Source organism: Caenorhabditis elegans, chromosome II, assembly GCF_000002985.6.
Source record: "Caenorhabditis elegans chromosome II".
NCBI classification, from domain to species: Eukaryota; Metazoa; Nematoda; class Chromadorea; order Rhabditida; family Rhabditidae; genus Caenorhabditis; species Caenorhabditis elegans.
The window spans coordinates 3303969-3320487 of NC_003280.10; the positions used below are offsets into that span (position 1 = coordinate 3303969).

Sequence of the window (16519 nt, forward strand, 5' to 3'; positions counted from 1 at the left end):
AAGTATTCCACAGTAGCGAAATTTCAGCTCCTGTGATAGCATTTTAATACTCCCTGTGGACAAAAATCCTGAAAATTTCAAAGACATAAAATTACATATTTATTAAAAAATTTTCAAAAAATTTTTAAAAAAAAATGTGTATCATAGAAAAAAAAGCAAACATTTATGTAAATCGGTTTGTTCGCTGTGATGTCCAGTAGTTCCTGAATATTAGGCAACATTGTCAATTTTAACAAAGTGTCGAATGGGTCCATTGTATTTTCTCAGGACCGACGAAGGCATTTCCGTGTTCCAATAGGTCAGTCTCGCAAGAGTTATACATTTTTTTTCTGCAAAAAGGAATATTAAAAGATTGTTTTATGTTTTCATGTTTTCTTAATATTTGAATGGTTAAGTATTATCTGATGTATGTACTTTTGATCTTGATAAGTTTGTTTTTTCTTAGAAAAAGGAAGTGTCAGAGGGTGACCTCCCCTCCCCTCCACCTCTCCTCTCCTGTGGCGACAGGCCCCTAGCCAGACAGTCAAGGACGGCAGGAGAGATGGGAACTGCCGCTCCTCTTTCTCTGTAGTTTAGTCACATTCTTTTATTTTTCCTTCATTTCTCTTAGATAAACATATATTCCCAGTATCTTTCTCTTCATATTCAGGAAAAGGTGCGAGACCATAGAGGACAAACGGTCTCGTTGGACGGGCCGGAACCACCACATTGAGGTCCCACCTCGACTTAAAAGTTTTTTTTAACATCTGCCAAAAACTTTTAAGGGAGAGTTGATTATTTTAACATCTCTCCATTAACTCTCCAGCAACTCCGTCCTAATGTATGGTAGTCACCACATTTTCTATATTATACTACATTTTCCATTTATTAATTTTTTTTTCTACATTCGCTAATCACCGCTACACCAAAATTTTCTATATTCTATTTACCGCTACACCAACATTCCTTTTTTTCATATTATTTTTTTTCTATATTCGCTACACCAATTTCTTATTATTCAATACACCAAAATTTTTTTCTACATTCAATTCAATATTCAACCACTAGGCCAATTTTTTTTCTCTACATTTTTTTCTAAATATTCCTATTACTACTACAACAAAACCTCTCTTCACTCATCACATTATCATCACTTCCACCACTCTACCTCTGATCTCAAAACTCTCATATCTCTACCTCTGATCTCAAAAATGTTTTTTTTGGCGCTCTAATGTAGCCGATGCTGCTAGCTTAGCGATTGCTTTCTTTTTCGCTTCAAATTCAAGTTTCTTTTCTGCTTCCTCTCGCTTTCTTTTTTTGGTCGTACTCTCTGACTTCTCGTCTTTCAGGTTCCGTGCGGAACAAGTGGAACTTTGCTGCAGCTGTGTCTTGTCTCCCAGTTGAGGATTTCACGGAGGCTTAGTCCGTCTGTAAAGATTTTCTTTTTCTTTGCATAGTGAGAACTGAGAGAAGTGAATTTCTAAACTATAAAGTTTCAAGAACTAGAAGTGAATGTTGGTAATATAATACATAACTCTACATTTATTCATGTTAACAGTACTGATCTTTACTTCTGCTAAATTTTCTAGGCTCTTTTTTTTTCAAAATGGCACATTTTCAAATTCAAATTTTCCTTTTCTAAAATTTTGAAATTTTACAATTATCGCTAAAAATTTTTATATGAAAAATTCCTCCATTTGACCAAATTTTACACTTACCTTTTCATCTCGCAAAAGTTGCAAAAATTGAATAAAAACCATAGTTAATAAAAATCAATAAAAAAGAGAAGGGACAACCATTCCGTAGGCTGTCAATTAGGCAGAATGAGGGGAGAAGGGAACTGCGGGTAGAAGAAGAGATAGTGGAGAACGCAGACACTGCGAGGGGGGTTAAACACGACAAACATGGAAAGAACGCTACAGATTTAATTGAAAACCCCGCATGACCGCACAGGTTCCCCAAGCCCTAGTCTACTCTAATTTAATAGGCTGGAATAGTTGGGCCTGTGCCACAACGGTCCTAAGAAACTCAATTTTACCCATTCCACCGGGCTCAAACTACCAGTTTACTAAAAAAAAAGTGCCTAGGATTGTCTGAAAATTAATTTAAAAAATGCTGAAAATTGTCGAAATGCTCTCTCACTTTTTTCTCGGAATTTATCTGAAAATTTTCTGAAAAAAAAAATGTCTGAAAAGCTTGTCAAATAAAAAATAATTTATTCAAATACAAAAAATATTCAGCTTCGCGGCAAAAGAAGTTCTCCTTCCGGCGGGACCTCCATGTAAACGTACAACAAAATTATTGCGAGAGAATTTTTTAACATGGCGTTTGCTTTACCAGGTCGATAGACTATCGTGATGTCGAACTCTTGTAGGACAATCTGGTATTTTGCCAATCTTCCCTCTTACAGCTGTTTTCGGTAAAAATTCTTCTCATGTGGCCTCTCTGCTTTTCCCGTACCGATTGTCTCTGGTTTCTTTCCTTATTCTCTTCTCGCCTTTCAGGTTCCGTGCGGAACAAGTGAAACGGAATCGCTGTCCCGGACAAGCGCCTATACTGGAAATATTTTAGTTAATTTTAGGTTAAAGCGCTCCCTTGTGTTCTACTAGTTCCCTTTAGTCCATAGAGGACAAACGGCCTCGTTAATATAATAAAATGGCCTCGGCTATATAATAACCAATCAACTAACCTTAGCGATGGTTTTATGAACCCAATCGACTCGAGAATTGCTTCGGCAGCTGCTCTTTTTGCTATCATCTTACTTGGACCTCTCCCTTCCAGAGTTTTGTCTTCAAATGTTGCTTGGATAATAAATACTCTGTGCTTGCCCACGGCTTGTTCTTTGACAAACTCGAAAGTCGGATACTTTTTATAAAATTTTTGTGCATATTCGTTTAATTGGGCCACTGGGTTCAGGACATCAATCTCCTCATCTTTTTTCATTGTGGCCTGCTTCTTTTCGGTTTTGCGCACATTGGCAGCAAGGGCTGAAAAATATAAATTTATAACTGGGCAACAGAAACTATTCACAAAAATTTTGTTTCAATAAAGATTCAACAACTATAAAAACAACAAATTTGCTACAAACCTGTTGAGCCCTCAGTTCCTCGGTTGTACCTATTTTTCTAAAAATTTCCTAAACTACCACTTTTTTGGCAAGAAATGTTCATTTCAGAAATTTTTAGCAAACCTGCCAATAATTTCTATATTATTTTAAAAATAGCATTTGAATAATATTTTGTAGATACTATAAAATTGAGAACGATTGTCAGTCAAGTTTTTCGGAATTTCTAAACTAAAAAAGCTCATAAACTAATAGTGCTAAACTAGCCAGGCTTATTTTTTTCAAAATGCCAAATTTTCAGAGTCAAGCTTTCTTTCTCAAAAATTTTGAAATCTGACAATTTTCGCTCAAATTTAAATATGAAAATTCCCCCGTTTGACCAAATTTTCTACTCACCTTTTCATCTCTCAAAAGTTGCAAAAATTGAAGTTAATATAAATCAATAAAAAAGAGAAGGGACAACCATTCCGTAGGCTGTCTAGTAGGCAGAATGAGGGGAGAAGGGAACAGCGGGTCGACGAGGAGATAGTGGAGAACGCAGACACTGGGGTCAAACATGTGTGGTAAAAAAGACAGATGGCAAGTGTAGGACATGGAAAGAACGCTACAGATTTAATTGAACACCCCGCATGACCGCACAGGTTCCCCAAGCCCTAGTCTACTCTAATTTAATAGGCTAGAATATTAGGTTGGTCGAAAAGTCTTTGCAAAATTTTGATTTTTTTTTGGAAGTAGTATTTTTTCAAAGCGAACAAGATTCAATGGGTAATATATTTACCATTAATGCCTATGACTTCTTGCCAACACAACGGAAGTTGAACAGTACCCTCCGCCTAGAACTCCTGCGATTAGGAGGCAAAGAAGTCGTCCAACCCCGTTTCGACGACCTTTCGATCATGAAACTTCTGCCCGGCAAGGTGATTCTGGAGTGAGCGGAACAGATGGTAGTCAGTAGGAGCCAAGCCCGGCGAATACGATGGGTAAGATAAAATTTGGATTCCGACTGTCTGGAGCTTCTGGCGGGTCTTAAAAGTTGTATGCGGTCTTGCGTTGTCATGGAGCAGCAACAACTTTGATCCTCTAGGGCGATGTAATCGATGAGCATGGACCATCTTTTCCAATTAAATGCAGTATAGGCCAGCGTTGATTGTAGCAAAGTCTGGAAGAAGCTCTCTGGAAATGACACCCTTACTGTCCCGCCCAATTGAGAGAAGCACTTTTTTCCGTGAAGTTCTAATTTGAGGTCAGGTGTCGCGGTTTCCTCGACCGGGACCCACTCTTTTTTCCTGGTATGGCTAACATACAATACCCATTTATCATTTCCAGTAATGATATCTTTAACCCAGTCCGTTGTTCGTTTCCTAGTGAGCAGCGAAAGAGAGAGGTCACAAAACAATTTTTCTGAGAATCGGGCAAATTGTGAGGAACGAGTTGACCGAACTTTTCTACCCTTCCGGTTTCGTGGAGATGGTTGATGATGGTTTTTTGGGGATGCTTGAGAGTCGCAGAAAGTTCGCGGTTCGTTGCTCTTGGATCATCTTCCAGGGCTCTCGAAATATCCTCGTCGATATTCAAACGAGAGCGATCTTATCTTGGTTTATCATCGAGATCGTAGTTCTTTTTCGTGAACTTTTCGAACCAAAACTTCATGGTATTATAGGTGACAGAGTTCTTGCCTAACACTGCACACATGTTACGACGAGCTTCGTTGCAATTGCAGATTTGGGGGAACTCGTACAGAAAAACCCATCGGAGGGCGTGACGTTCGGCGAGCAAATTCTCGGTCATTTTGAACAGCACCCAAAAGTTTTTTTTAAATATATTAAACATGCACATTACGTACTATGCAAATAAAAAAACAGAATCAGAAAAAAATGAATTAACGCTGAGAAATGAAGAAAAGTAAAAAATTTTGCAAAGACTTTTCGACCAACCTAATAGTTGGGCCTGTGCCACAACGATCTTAAGAAACTCAATTTTACCCATTCCACCGGGCCCAAACTACCAGTTTACTAAAAAAAAAGTGCCTATGATTGTCTGAAAATGAATGAAAAAATGCTAAAAATTGTCGAAATGCTCTCTAACTTTTTTCTCGGAATTTATCTGAAAATTTTCTGAAAAAAAAATGTCAGAAAAGCTTGTCAAATAAAAATAATTTATTCAAATACATAATTTAAAACAGATCTTTTGATTTCTCAGGAAATATTCAGCTTCGCGGCAGAAGAAGTTCTCCCTCCGGCGGGACCTCCATGTAAACGTACAACAAAATTATTGCGAGAGAATTTTTTAACATGGCGTTAGCTTTACCAGGTCTATAGACTATCGTGAAGGACAATCTGGTATTTTGCCATTCTTCTCTCTCACAGCTGTTTTCGGTAAAAATTCTTGCTTTGGCTCCATCAATGTAAGGACAGAATTTCCTCCAAAATCAATTCCACGGCTTCCAACTCAATCGCCGGGTAACCCCTGTTGTATGAATCCTGAAAAAAAGTTCAATTATTTGCAAGACTATTAAATTATTTTTATTTTAGGAATTTTAAGACTAAAAAATTTGCTTAACCATTTGAGATTTTGAGCCTACCTGCCAATAATTTCAAAAATAATATTAAACAAAAATTTGTAGATACTATAAAATTGAGAACTACGATTAGTTTTTTTGAATTTCTAAACTATAAAGTTTCAAGAACTAGAAGTGAATGTTGGTATACTATTATACATAACTCTACATTTATTCATGTTAACAGTACTGATCTCTTCTTCTGCTAAATTTTCTAGGCTCTTTTTTTTTCAAAATGGCACATGTTCAAATTCAAATTTTCCTTTTCTAAAATTTTGAAATTTTACAATTATCGCTAAAAATTTTTATATGAAAAATTCCTCCGTTTGACCAAATTTTACACTTACCTTTTCATCTCGCAAAAGTTGCAAAAATTGAATAAAAACCATAGTTAATAAAAATCAATAAAAAAGAGAAGGGACAACCATTCCGTAGGCTGTCAATTAGGCAGAATGAGGGGAGAAGGGAACAGCGGGTCGACGAGGAGATAGTGGAGAACGCAGACACTGGGGTCAAACATGTGTGGTAAAAAAGACAGATGGCAAGTGTAGGTAGTTAAAGTGGCCTATCTCCTGGCAGATTTTGGTCTCAAAGAATTGTGACGTCATACTCATAATGAAGTGTTCCTCTAAAATAAAGATGACCGGCAATTTAAGAGCTTTCCATTTTATAAAAATTCATTCAAAAACCATTCACTTAATTTCAAAAACACAAAGTTTCAGAACATTTTACACTTCTTCTCTGGATTCATCGGGGATCCAATTGGGCAATTGAATGCCTTCGCAAACTCTGGCATATTGGAATTAGCTCCATTGACACGTTAAATTATTTATTTAAAATTAAAAATATTCACATAAAAAAATCTGAACAAGTTGGTGAAAACTGAACACATTTGATCCCCTTAGCTCGCGGAATTATTTCTGGAACAGATGAAGTGTTTTAGGAATCTGTAATAATTGAAATCTAATCAAAAACTTCATTCGCGGATAGGAAAATGTATATGAAAGTGTCAGTGACTTATCAAAATAGCATATGCGTTGTTGCATGACTCTTGGTGTTGTATGCAAAAGCCACTTTTTCTCAAATTCATGAATGGTCTCAGAAGGATCTTAATTGTTTGGTTCGCGCGCTGAACTTGTCCATCACCATCTCTGACATGAAGTTTGAACCACTATCGGACATCATGCATTTTGTAGTTCTTCTAAAACTCTCTCACTCAGTATGTTCCATATAGTTTCTGCTTTTTGGTTGGTTCTGCGATTAGGAATTTGGTGTCGGTTGCCTCGGTAAAACTTGTTGTTGCATACTGTGATGAGTAGTCTTAAATAATAATTTTTTTTCAAAATTCCATTTCAAATATTCTCCCCGTTTTTTTCACTGCTTCTTTGTTTTTTTTTAATTTTTTTTTGAATTTTTTATTTCCAGAAATACTTGAAAATTAAAGGATTAAAAAAAAAGGATTAAAGGACGATCCGTTCTTCAAGTGCTATGCACTGCGGATCTGGGATTCAGGTACACTGCCGGACTTGAACTCGTGACCTCCAGACTGCTAGCGGCCACCACTACCGACTGAGCTATCTGCCCCCTATCATTTTTGCAAAGTTTCAAGAAAAAATTAACTAAACTCACATTTTCAGTTTTAAAATAATTTTTAAAAAACAGCAAAAAGTTTCAAAAAAAAAAACTTACGGAACGGGCAAGACTTATTATATTCATCAAGATTTCGTAGCTCCAGAGCATATTTGAAGAAGTTTAGAAAAAAATCAATAAAAGCAAAAGGGGGACAGCCATTCAGTAGGCCGTCATGAAGACAGAATGAGGGGAGAAAGGGCGGCGAGAGAAGGGAGTGGGTTTGACCACACGGCAGTTGGCGTCAGTTAGCAGACCCCCTCTCGGAAAACGTATAACTGATAAGAAAAGTGATTGCATCCTTGATAAGAACTTTTTTTTAAAATATTTTGGAAATCGTAAGAAATTTTTGAAGCAATTTTAGGTTAACAAAAATTATCAGCAATTGTTTGAAAATTATTTGAAATTGCCCAAAAGATATCTAAATCAAAAATCTTCTGAAAATCAATCAAATGATTCTTATTTGAAAATATCTGGAATTGTCTTAAAATCGTTTCATGAACTGACTAAAGTTGTCTTCAATCTGTCTGAAATTGAATTGCTCGTCGGAAATTTATCTGAAATTGTTTTGAGCTCCTGAATATTGGAAATTTTCCTCGAAACAACTTTCAAAATTAAAGGTTTTTATTAAAATATATTTTATTCTGGTTCAAAAAATAACAAAAATTAATCCAAGTCAAATTCAACGGGTTTTTTTTTCGGATCCTCCATTTCTTCAACTATTTGCCTCATGCTGGATGTTCTTCTCTCGTTGACTCCTTGAGATACTTGCTCTTTTCGCCATTGAACACAGCTCGCAGAAGGTCATTTGCACATCCTAATGACATCATCTTTTCTTTCCATGCCACGCCTCTCAACATGCCAAAAAACATGTTTGATGTCATTTTTTCGGTAGGGTCTGAACTTGAAAGTATATTGAAATTGATCTAAAAAAAATTTTGATAAAACTTACATATTGCGGAATTTTTCTTAGTAGATACCATTATCATGTGCATGTAATTAGCCGAATCATCACGATCGAGCTCGTCGTCATCGCTTGAATCATCATACTATGCTATAAGTTTTTTTTTCCAATGGACCAGGGTTTTCTCCTGAAAATATAAATTATGGTACTTGTGTACGCCCTCATTTACATGCCCTCATTTTTGAAATTAAATTAAATTTTTATTAATTTAAAAATGGCTCAAATTTAGCGCCTGAATACAAAATCTAAATATCGTAAAATAAAATAATTTAGAAGGAGAAAAAACTTACCACCGGCAAAAGCATTACAAATTAAAATAGTTTATCAAAAATCAAAAGAATCAAAGAGGGGACAGCCATTCCGTAGGCCGTCATGGAGACAGAATAAGGGGAGCGGGGCACTGATAGTATGGGAGAAAGAGGCAGAGGGTAGGAAGAGCCGAGGCGCGACGTGGTGTTCTTGAACACATTGCCTTTTTATTATGCAAAAATTGCGGCCGCATAAAATTTATTGTGTGAGAGACGTCAGTAGAAAATAGCTTGTATTATCAGAGTATGGGTCAAATCTCAAAAATTACCTAAAACTTTAAAGATGTTTTCAGAAACTGCATGTCATCGTTTGAAAATGTGTCCCTCTTTCTCTAAATCTCACTAAAAACCCATCTAAATGTACTCAATCTGTCGGCGAAAATAAAAGAAAAATGGAATTTTTTTAAACGAAATTCTACTTAGATACTTGCAAAATAGATCAGTTTCCAGACGATTTTCAATTAATTTTCATAATTTTCAGATTATTTCAGGCAATTTGAAACAATTTGAAGCAGCAAAATTTATCTGGAAATTATAGGATGGTCAGTAAACCTCTCTCAAATTGAATTGCTTATCTGAAATTTATCTGAAATTATTTCGAGCTTCTGAATATCTATTGAATCAATTTTTTATTTAATATTTTATTCTGGTTTTGAAATTAACAGTTAAATTCAACAGGTTTATTCGGATCCCCCATTTCTTCCACTATTTTTGTTCCATGCTGGATGTTTGGCGTTAGACGAAGCAATGCGTCTTTGATTGGTGGGCATGTGTCTTTTGGTAGACAGAGAGCCTGAAAATAATACAAATATCTACACGTTTTTATTTTCTAAAACTGAAAATTTACTAATAAAGTGACACAAATCGTTGTATTTATTTTTTTGAAAACTACATGTCTTATGGCGTAAATTTAGTGTAGTAATACATCATCTAAATATTGTATAACAAAATAACTTGAAAGGAGGAAAAGTAAAAATATAACTTACCGTTGGCAAAGCATTACAAATTAAAATAGTATAGTTAAGCAAAAATCAATAGAAGCAAAACGGGGACAGCCATTCAGTAGGCCGTCTTGGAGACAGAATAAGGGGAGCGGGGCGCTGAGAGTGAGGAGGAAGAGGCAGAGGGGGAACAGAGCCATATAAAGGAGGTAACGTGGTGTTCTTGACCCAAATTTAGAGATGTTTTCAGAAACTGCACGTTTTGTCTGAAAAAGAAAAAATTGTTTTAATTTTATAAGCCTCCATATGTACGAAAACTGTGAACAGAATAATTTCTTAAATTAAAAAATTCCCCAATTACTTAGATATATTCCAAGATTAGACCAGTTTCCAGACGATTTTCGTCACTTTTAAAAATTTTCAGATAACTTCAGACAATTTTAAACAATTTGAAACAGCTTGGAACGTGTTACTAATAATTTTCAAAATTTTTCTGGACATGGCAGAAAGGTGTTTTAAACTGCCAGAAAGCATTGGGAACCCTATTTGAAACGATATAAAAATTACAACAAATTATCTAAAACTATCTAAAATTATTTGGAAACTCTAAGAAGTTGTATTAAATTTTTGAAAATCTGGAAAACTGTCGGAGAGTTATCTGTAAAGTATATAAATTTATCTCATATTGGCCCTTGAAATCTGGTAAATTGTCTGAAAATAATATGGAAAATTTGGGTTTTTTTTGCAATTTTTTTTTAATGAGAACATTTTTTTAATTATCTAGAATTATCTGAAATTTTCTACAAGCATTTAGAATTTAGAGTAAACATTATTGAACAGCTCTAATTTGTCTGAAATTATTTGAACCCAATTTTCAGCCAAAATGTTCCTTTTTTAAAATTATGTTCTTTTTTGGCTGAAAATAAAATTTTATGCATGCCGAAAAATTCAAAGTTTGGCTGAAAATAGGCTGTTAAATTCCAGCTTGTTTTTATTATTGTAATTTTCTTCATGACTTTTAAAATGATTTATTTCCCGCAGAAAAAGAAACAATAGGATCAATTATATTTGCCATCTTTATCAACAATGGATTGGCAACTTATGAATGCTCTTCCTGTTTTATAAAAATTTAATAATTTCCGTAGACCCAGGTGTAGCGGTATTGGCGGATGCTTCGACTTCTGTCAACCAGATGACAAGGATAAGCTGGAAGAAAAGTTTGAGGTGCCTATTTTGTAAAAGTTGTGTATACTTATAATAGTAACACAATTTTATGATTATTTTTCCATTATTTTTTCATACAAAGTTTTTCAAATAATTTTCAGTATAGCGATAGAAAAAAGGTCTGAAACTTTTATTTTACAAATGTTTTGAAGGCTTACCAGTTACTCCAGAACCTGCTCCGTCTAGAATTAATTCTTTACAATCCTCATCCTTTCTGCGGTCCAGCTACCAATTTACTTTAGTACACTCCGATTTGGCGTGTTCTTTCTAAATATTGCAGAATTTTGCAAAAAAAAAAACTGAAAATTGAAGTAAAACTTACTACATAGCCGTCAAAGTCGATTGTCGAAGAATTTTAAATAAAAATTAATAAAAAATTAAATTTAAAATAAATTTTAATTTTAATTTTAAAAAATAGTTCCATATTTATAATAGTTTAGCAAAAATCAATAAAAATCAATAAAAAAAGGGGACAGCCATTCAGTAGGCCGTCATGTAGGCAGAATAAGAGAAGCGGGGCTCTGAGAGCATAGGGAGAGAGAAGCACAGGGGGAGAAAGATAGAGGAGGAAAAGTGGTGTTATTGACTACATTGGCAGTTCTCAAGTCATTACACAAAATGTATTGTGAGCCACTAGTAGAAAAATAACGTGTATTATCAGAAATTGGTTACAGAATTGCAAGTTTGCTTCGCTCTGGAAATTTTTTTTGAATCTCTTTTTTTTAAAAGTATACTGAAATTCTAGTTTCATAGGAAATTCTCCAATTTAAAAAATGAAGAGTATTTTTCAATTTCAGAATAAAAAAGGTTTTACTATTAGATGATTGTCATTCAATTTTTCAGATAACTTCAAACAAGTCTCACAAGTCTCTTGTCAGAAGAAAGACAACACTTTTTCTCCAACTGACTTCAAACGATCCAAAATCTTCTGAAATCTGTAATTATTAGTCTGTAAATCTTAAAAATTAAAAATTAGCTTCGTCTGAAATTGCATAATATTTTTTAAAAATTTGAAAACTGTCGTTAAAAACTAATTTTTAACACTGCAAAAAATAGCATAATTTAAAATATTATATGAACATTTTTTGTGTATACAATAAGATTCATGGAAAATACATAAGCTTAAATTATTTCGGTCCAGAAAAAGGTCCGTAAAAAATTTTTAAAATTGTAAAAATACAATTCATTATAGATTTTGAGACGAAAAGATTTTAGAATAAAAAACCACAAAAAAATTTTGAAAAAAAAATGCAAGCCAATTTTCAGTTGGAAGTTTCTGGAATTTCCCGAAATTATGTAAAAGAAACTGATTTTTTTCACATACATTTTTTTGAATTTTTTAAATCAAATTCACATGATTTCCGTCAGATTGGTGAATGTCTCACAGGAAAACTGGATAAAAACGGATTTGTAAAGCAATTTTTGGTTGAAACAACAATTTGGCGGTATCTGAAATTCTGAAATATTTTTTATCTGAACTCACAAAGCCTTACAACTAATTAAAACAGAAATATTCATGTTGTTGAAGTCCAAAAATTAAATCAAAAATTTATTAAAAAAACATTATTTTCAAAAAGTTAATTATAATAATTATACGAAGTTTTGCAATTTTCCCTATGTGGTGAGTTTTCCTTCATAACAGAATTATCTCCAAAAAGTTTGGAGTTTCCGTTGCAAAAGCTTTCGGCGGAAAACATCCATAAAGGAGTTTGGATCATGAAAAATTCAATCTTCAAGTATTCGAATTTCAGTGTATTCATCCATGTCTTTTTTGTCGTTGATTCTGTTTAGGAGATTCATTCTGAAAAAAAAACGTTAAATTTTTTTTTAATTTGCAAAATATATATATATATATATATACAGGGTGGGCCAAAAGTATGGTAACACATGAAGCGCTCTTTTACATGAGCTTTTCGCGCGACTGCCACGTCATACGTACATTCTTCTATCGAATACTGATAGCTGAATAAATTTCCTTCAATTTGACCCAAAATTTGTAATGTTTCCCAATAAAGTGCGATTTTAATCACCTCGGCAATTTGGCGAACCTTTTCGAAAAAACGGTGTTTTGGCACGCGGCACTTCCGACACAAACACACCTCCCACCCACGCCAATAATTTTCAGATGTTTTATTTTTATGTTAATTTTAAAGTTAAAGAAGTGAAGAAGCGTTTTTGATTGTTTTTGTAGCATATAAAAATTTTCTGTGTCGACACTGGCGCCTAGCAAGAACCTTTGAAGACTTCATGAATTCAACTTTGCGAAATTTACTCAGTTTTTTTGTCTTCACAAGGTGTAACGACTCACAAAATCATCCGAGCTAAATTTTTTCTAAAAATTCTTGAAAGTCAGGTCAAAACGTGCCAAAAAGTACTAAAATGAATTTTTCTTCATACTGCTGCCGCCGCTCACATCCATCTTTCTAGCGACTGAGTCATTCAAGACTTAAACTAATGCCACAGTCCATGACAGAAATACCACGACAGAAATTTTTTGGATTTTTGTTTTTAAAGAATCTCCAGACCAAGAGCATTCTTTGAACTATAAAAACTTGTAAGATACTTGATGGATTCCTCGAGAAAAATGTAGAAATCCCGCACTATGCCGACTTGCGTGCCAAAAAGATCGTGATCTCAAAAGTTCTGAAGGCCTGTAGCGATGCGGATGGGGAAATTTTGAAAATTCAAAACGTTAATCTGGTCAGTATTTTATGGAGAACAAAACTTGTACAAATTGATGTAATAACTCTCTCCACCCGTGAAGTTATAGAGCTGCAAACGTGTTACCATACTTTTGGCCCACCCTGTATATATAACTCACCAAAAAATTTTACCAAGCCCTGCGATGTTTATGTATCCCTTTATCAAATCGACAACAATATTAGTTGAAATATCAGAAAAATATCAGCAAAAAAAATCAATAAAAATTGAGAGAAGAAGTGGGACAGCCATTCAGTAGGCCGTCAGAAAAGTAGAATGATGATAGAAAAAGAGCCGAGCGTCTTGGGAGCCAGAAGCAGGGAGAGTGGAGAGAAAAGAGAGCATTTGGTGGGAGAAGGAATTTAGAAAAATTGAAATTTAGAACGCAGAGAAAAAATAAGCTGGATTTGTTTCCAATTGAAATACTTTTTTTAGCTGTACTCACAAAACAAGTTTTTAAAAAAAGTTGGATTACCAAAATCTTAGGAATTGATTTTCTAGGACCAAAATGGTTCAAAACTGGTAATTTCACACTAAGAAGCTATGGTGGTTTAGAGTTTCAAACACTTATTTTCAGCTAAATTCTGAAATTTTGCCAACTGGATAAATTCAAAACTAGCCAAAGTTTGTTTCATTTGCAAGTGGAACATCAGGAGGGCGAAGGGCGGGTGGCATGCTCCTAAAAATAAAATATATGCCATTATTTTCCCGTTGAATTTTCTGTGACGTCACAAATTATAGAATTTTATAAAGGGGTTATTAAACCGAAAAACGTATTAAACCGACGTCAAATAACGTTCTTAAGTTCTAAAAGAATCAAAAGTTTAATGGATTTTCATCAGTTAGTCACTATTTGCTCTCCTCTCGTCATTCAATTTCTTATCACTGACAAAATTTTCAACTGTCCCGACACTTAAAACATGCCGTTTTCACTTTAACCGCGTTCACCGCGTTTTCACCGCGTGAAATGCTCCAGCTCTTTTCATTTTTAGCAATATTCTATATTTCACTTTCAAACTGTGATCCTCAAATTATTCGCTTGAAAAATATCCCTTCACCTATACCAAATGTGGAGGTGAGTTTAAAATTTAATCCAAATTTGAAGTATCTAAGATTGCAGGAAGGAGCAAAATTGTACCTAGCTTCAAATGATGATAACGGTCTACTAAAGAATATTCAAGTTCAAACGGCAGGTGGAAGCTTTACGTAAGACCAGCTACAACTTACCGAACTTTTGTGGAGATACTGTATCAATACAGTAATCTAGCAATCTGAAATTTTCATACTGAAATATATAAATAATTAGAGGCCGCTTTCGGTTTCAGTAACATCGACTCTATAACAGTATAACTATAACTGTGAAACTAACAGTGTATCAGTAAGACTAACGTGTAACTTCAACCTAAAAAACTAGTAATTTTTCTTAATTCTGAACTAAAAGTGACTCAACTGTAACCGACCTTTACCCTTACTACGTTTTTCAGCCTGGACCAACTAAATGTCAATACCGCAAACGGGAATGCAAAGAGTATCGTCATCGATGGCGGGCTAGTAATTTCTACAAGCAATACCAACTCGGACACTTCTGGCCTAACCGGCTTCCTGTACCTCACCACGAAAAAGCAAACTGATGGTTAGTTGTTGATTGTTTGAACTCTTATCTCGTTTCTGAAGAGAGTACTAAAAATTTAGTTTAATAGTCGGAGTTTGTGTCTGCAAATAGGAAAACCGATAAGAAAATATTCTATTCTAGATACTAGACTTGATAAGGGTCTAGGCTATCAATGATTATTGGAAATGTAGTTTGTAGTATCGTGTGCTCCAATGTAGGACTATCTACCCACCTATTTATTATATAATAACTATAGATGCCCACATTTCTATAGTCTGGATACCACCACTGGTGCTTACCTGCTCAGGCTCTGGATTTTAGTCTACCAAAACAAGGAACAATATAGATCCCCAATTTTCCAGATCCAGCATTCTCTGTCTATGTCATCAGGCAAGCTCAAACAGTGTCCACGACTCAGCCAAACTCCACCGTCGTAATCTTGAATACCGAACTTGATAATGACGCGTTAGTATTCGACCAGCCGTTTAAGTCGTCTTATGTCACAAACATCAATCAGTCCCGAACTCCAACCTATTTTTCCATTGGGGATTCCCATCATTCAACTGGAACCAAACGCAAATAACAAATCAGTTCTTTGAGAATCCGAGGATCCTGGAAATGTTTGATCCTGATTTGAAGACAATTAATTATACGCGACTGTGAGTTCATGAGTAAAAAAATCGCGACTGTGAGTTCATGAGTAAACAAAATCTCAATTCTATGAATGCCCATTTAAGATTCTTCGATCACATTGAACCACTTCAAATCGGACTGGACTACTGGTACTTCACAGCTTCAGAGCCAGTGAGCATGACGATGGAGAGGAAGTATGTGAGCGATCTGGTCTACAGCACTACTTCAGTTAACACTACCGGGCTTGTTGTCAATGACTTTCTCTTCCAGGAGCATGTTGTCAAGTTCCAGTTGGATCTGACACGTGTCAGAACTATTGGAACATTGGTAAGCATCACGCTATTAATCTTGAAACAAATTTAATTTTCTTTTTCAGGTTTCCGCAATACCTATTGCAAGCCAAATAAATGTCATTTTCAACCAAGGTGGCGGAATTTCGGCGCAAAGGTAAAATTATTTTTTAAAATTCTATAACCGCATGCCAATATTTTTGTTGCAGCTATGCTACAAATACAATCCATGCTCAATCTTTTACATATATGCAACCAGAGACACTAACCATAAACGCCACTAGTCTATTACCTGGATTCTTCACCTGTCAATATTTTGGAGTAACAGGAGATCTACTGCCCCCAGGGACTTCTACTCCTTCAACTACAGTAGCACCGACGACGTCTGTAGTGACTACTCCTGTAGTTCCTACAACTACAAAAGGAGCTTCTTGTATTCCTATAATTGATTTGTTTGCTTTAATTATTGCTTACGTGTGGGTGCTTTGAACGTGTATTTTATGAGAATATTATTTATAAATCCAGTTTTTCTTTTGGTTTGGCGGTTTAAAAAGGTTTCTTGTTTATGTTTGAAAAAATATTTTTCAATGAGGTTTTATCATATAAGTTGACTCTCAA

At 34.8% G+C, this 16519-nt stretch overlaps 1 protein-coding gene, 1 long non-coding RNA gene, 10 other non-coding genes and 3 pseudogenes across 15 annotated transcripts; 11 read left to right on the plus strand and 4 right to left on the minus strand.

Annotated features, from left to right (window-relative positions):
* Positions 1 to 101: 101 nt before the first annotated feature.
* On the minus strand, positions 102 to 1806 carry F39E9.28 (annotated as a pseudogene). Its single transcript has 3 exons — positions 1698 to 1806; positions 1177 to 1407; positions 102 to 329 (listed from the first exon to the last, which is right to left on the minus strand). Coding segments are annotated over exons 1-3 (568 nt in total).
* F39E9.15 lies at positions 1770 to 1788 on the plus strand. Its single transcript, NR_050949.1, has one exon. It is a non-coding gene; the product is annotated as an Unclassified non-coding RNA F39E9.15 (non-coding RNA).
* Positions 1807 to 2175: 369 nt separating the features above from the next.
* On the minus strand, positions 2176 to 3537 carry F39E9.7 (annotated as a pseudogene). The gene is made up of 3 exons: positions 3440 to 3537; positions 2669 to 2966; positions 2176 to 2535 (listed from the first exon to the last, which is right to left on the minus strand). Coding segments are annotated over exons 1-3 (756 nt in total).
* F39E9.25 lies at positions 2252 to 2272 on the plus strand. Its single transcript, NR_131408.1, has one exon. It is a non-coding gene; the product is annotated as an Unclassified non-coding RNA F39E9.25 (non-coding RNA).
* Positions 2266 to 2368, plus strand: mir-260. Its single transcript, NR_002360.2, has one exon. It is a non-coding gene; the product is annotated as a pre-microRNA mir-260 (primary transcript).
* Positions 2267 to 2284, plus strand: F39E9.21. The gene has a single exon (NR_050950.1). It is a non-coding gene; the product is annotated as an Unclassified non-coding RNA F39E9.21 (non-coding RNA).
* On the plus strand, positions 2399 to 2418 carry F39E9.20. The gene has a single exon (NR_050952.2). It is a non-coding gene; the product is annotated as an Unclassified non-coding RNA F39E9.20 (non-coding RNA).
* F39E9.19 lies at positions 2502 to 2519 on the plus strand. The gene has a single exon (NR_050953.1). It is a non-coding gene; the product is annotated as an Unclassified non-coding RNA F39E9.19 (non-coding RNA).
* On the plus strand, positions 3501 to 3520 carry F39E9.16. Its single transcript, NR_050954.2, has one exon. It is a non-coding gene; the product is annotated as an Unclassified non-coding RNA F39E9.16 (non-coding RNA).
* Positions 3538 to 5285: 1748 nt separating the features above from the next.
* On the plus strand, positions 5286 to 5306 carry F39E9.18. Its single transcript, NR_050955.2, has one exon. It is a non-coding gene; the product is annotated as an Unclassified non-coding RNA F39E9.18 (non-coding RNA).
* On the plus strand, positions 5301 to 5319 carry F39E9.26. The gene has a single exon (NR_131409.1). It is a non-coding gene; the product is annotated as an Unclassified non-coding RNA F39E9.26 (non-coding RNA).
* A 700-nt stretch (positions 5320 to 6019) lies between these two features.
* On the plus strand, positions 6020 to 6038 carry F39E9.17. Its single transcript, NR_050956.1, has one exon. It is a non-coding gene; the product is annotated as an Unclassified non-coding RNA F39E9.17 (non-coding RNA).
* A 1837-nt stretch (positions 6039 to 7875) lies between these two features.
* F39E9.6 (TMhelix containing protein) lies at positions 7876 to 9574 on the minus strand. The gene is made up of 3 exons (NM_062102.4): positions 9488 to 9574; positions 8182 to 9294; positions 7876 to 8127 (listed from the first exon to the last, which is right to left on the minus strand). Exons 2-3 carry the CDS (start codon positions 8222 to 8224, stop codon positions 7958 to 7960), a joined length of 213 nt encoding a protein of 70 aa, NP_494503.2. The 5' UTR covers positions 8225 to 9294; positions 9488 to 9574; the 3' UTR covers positions 7876 to 7957.
* Positions 9115 to 9539, minus strand: linc-10. Its single transcript, NR_101671.1, has 2 exons — positions 9488 to 9539; positions 9115 to 9294 (listed from the first exon to the last, which is right to left on the minus strand). It is a non-coding gene; the product is annotated as a long non-coding RNA linc-10 (long non-coding RNA).
* Positions 9575 to 14333: 4759 nt separating the features above from the next.
* On the plus strand, positions 14334 to 16390 carry F39E9.1 (annotated as a pseudogene). The gene is made up of 7 exons: positions 14334 to 14441; positions 14487 to 14572; positions 14851 to 14999; positions 15341 to 15637; positions 15716 to 15938; positions 15988 to 16058; positions 16111 to 16390. Coding segments are annotated over exons 1-7 (1214 nt in total).
* The last annotated feature ends 129 nt before the right edge of the window (positions 16391 to 16519 follow it).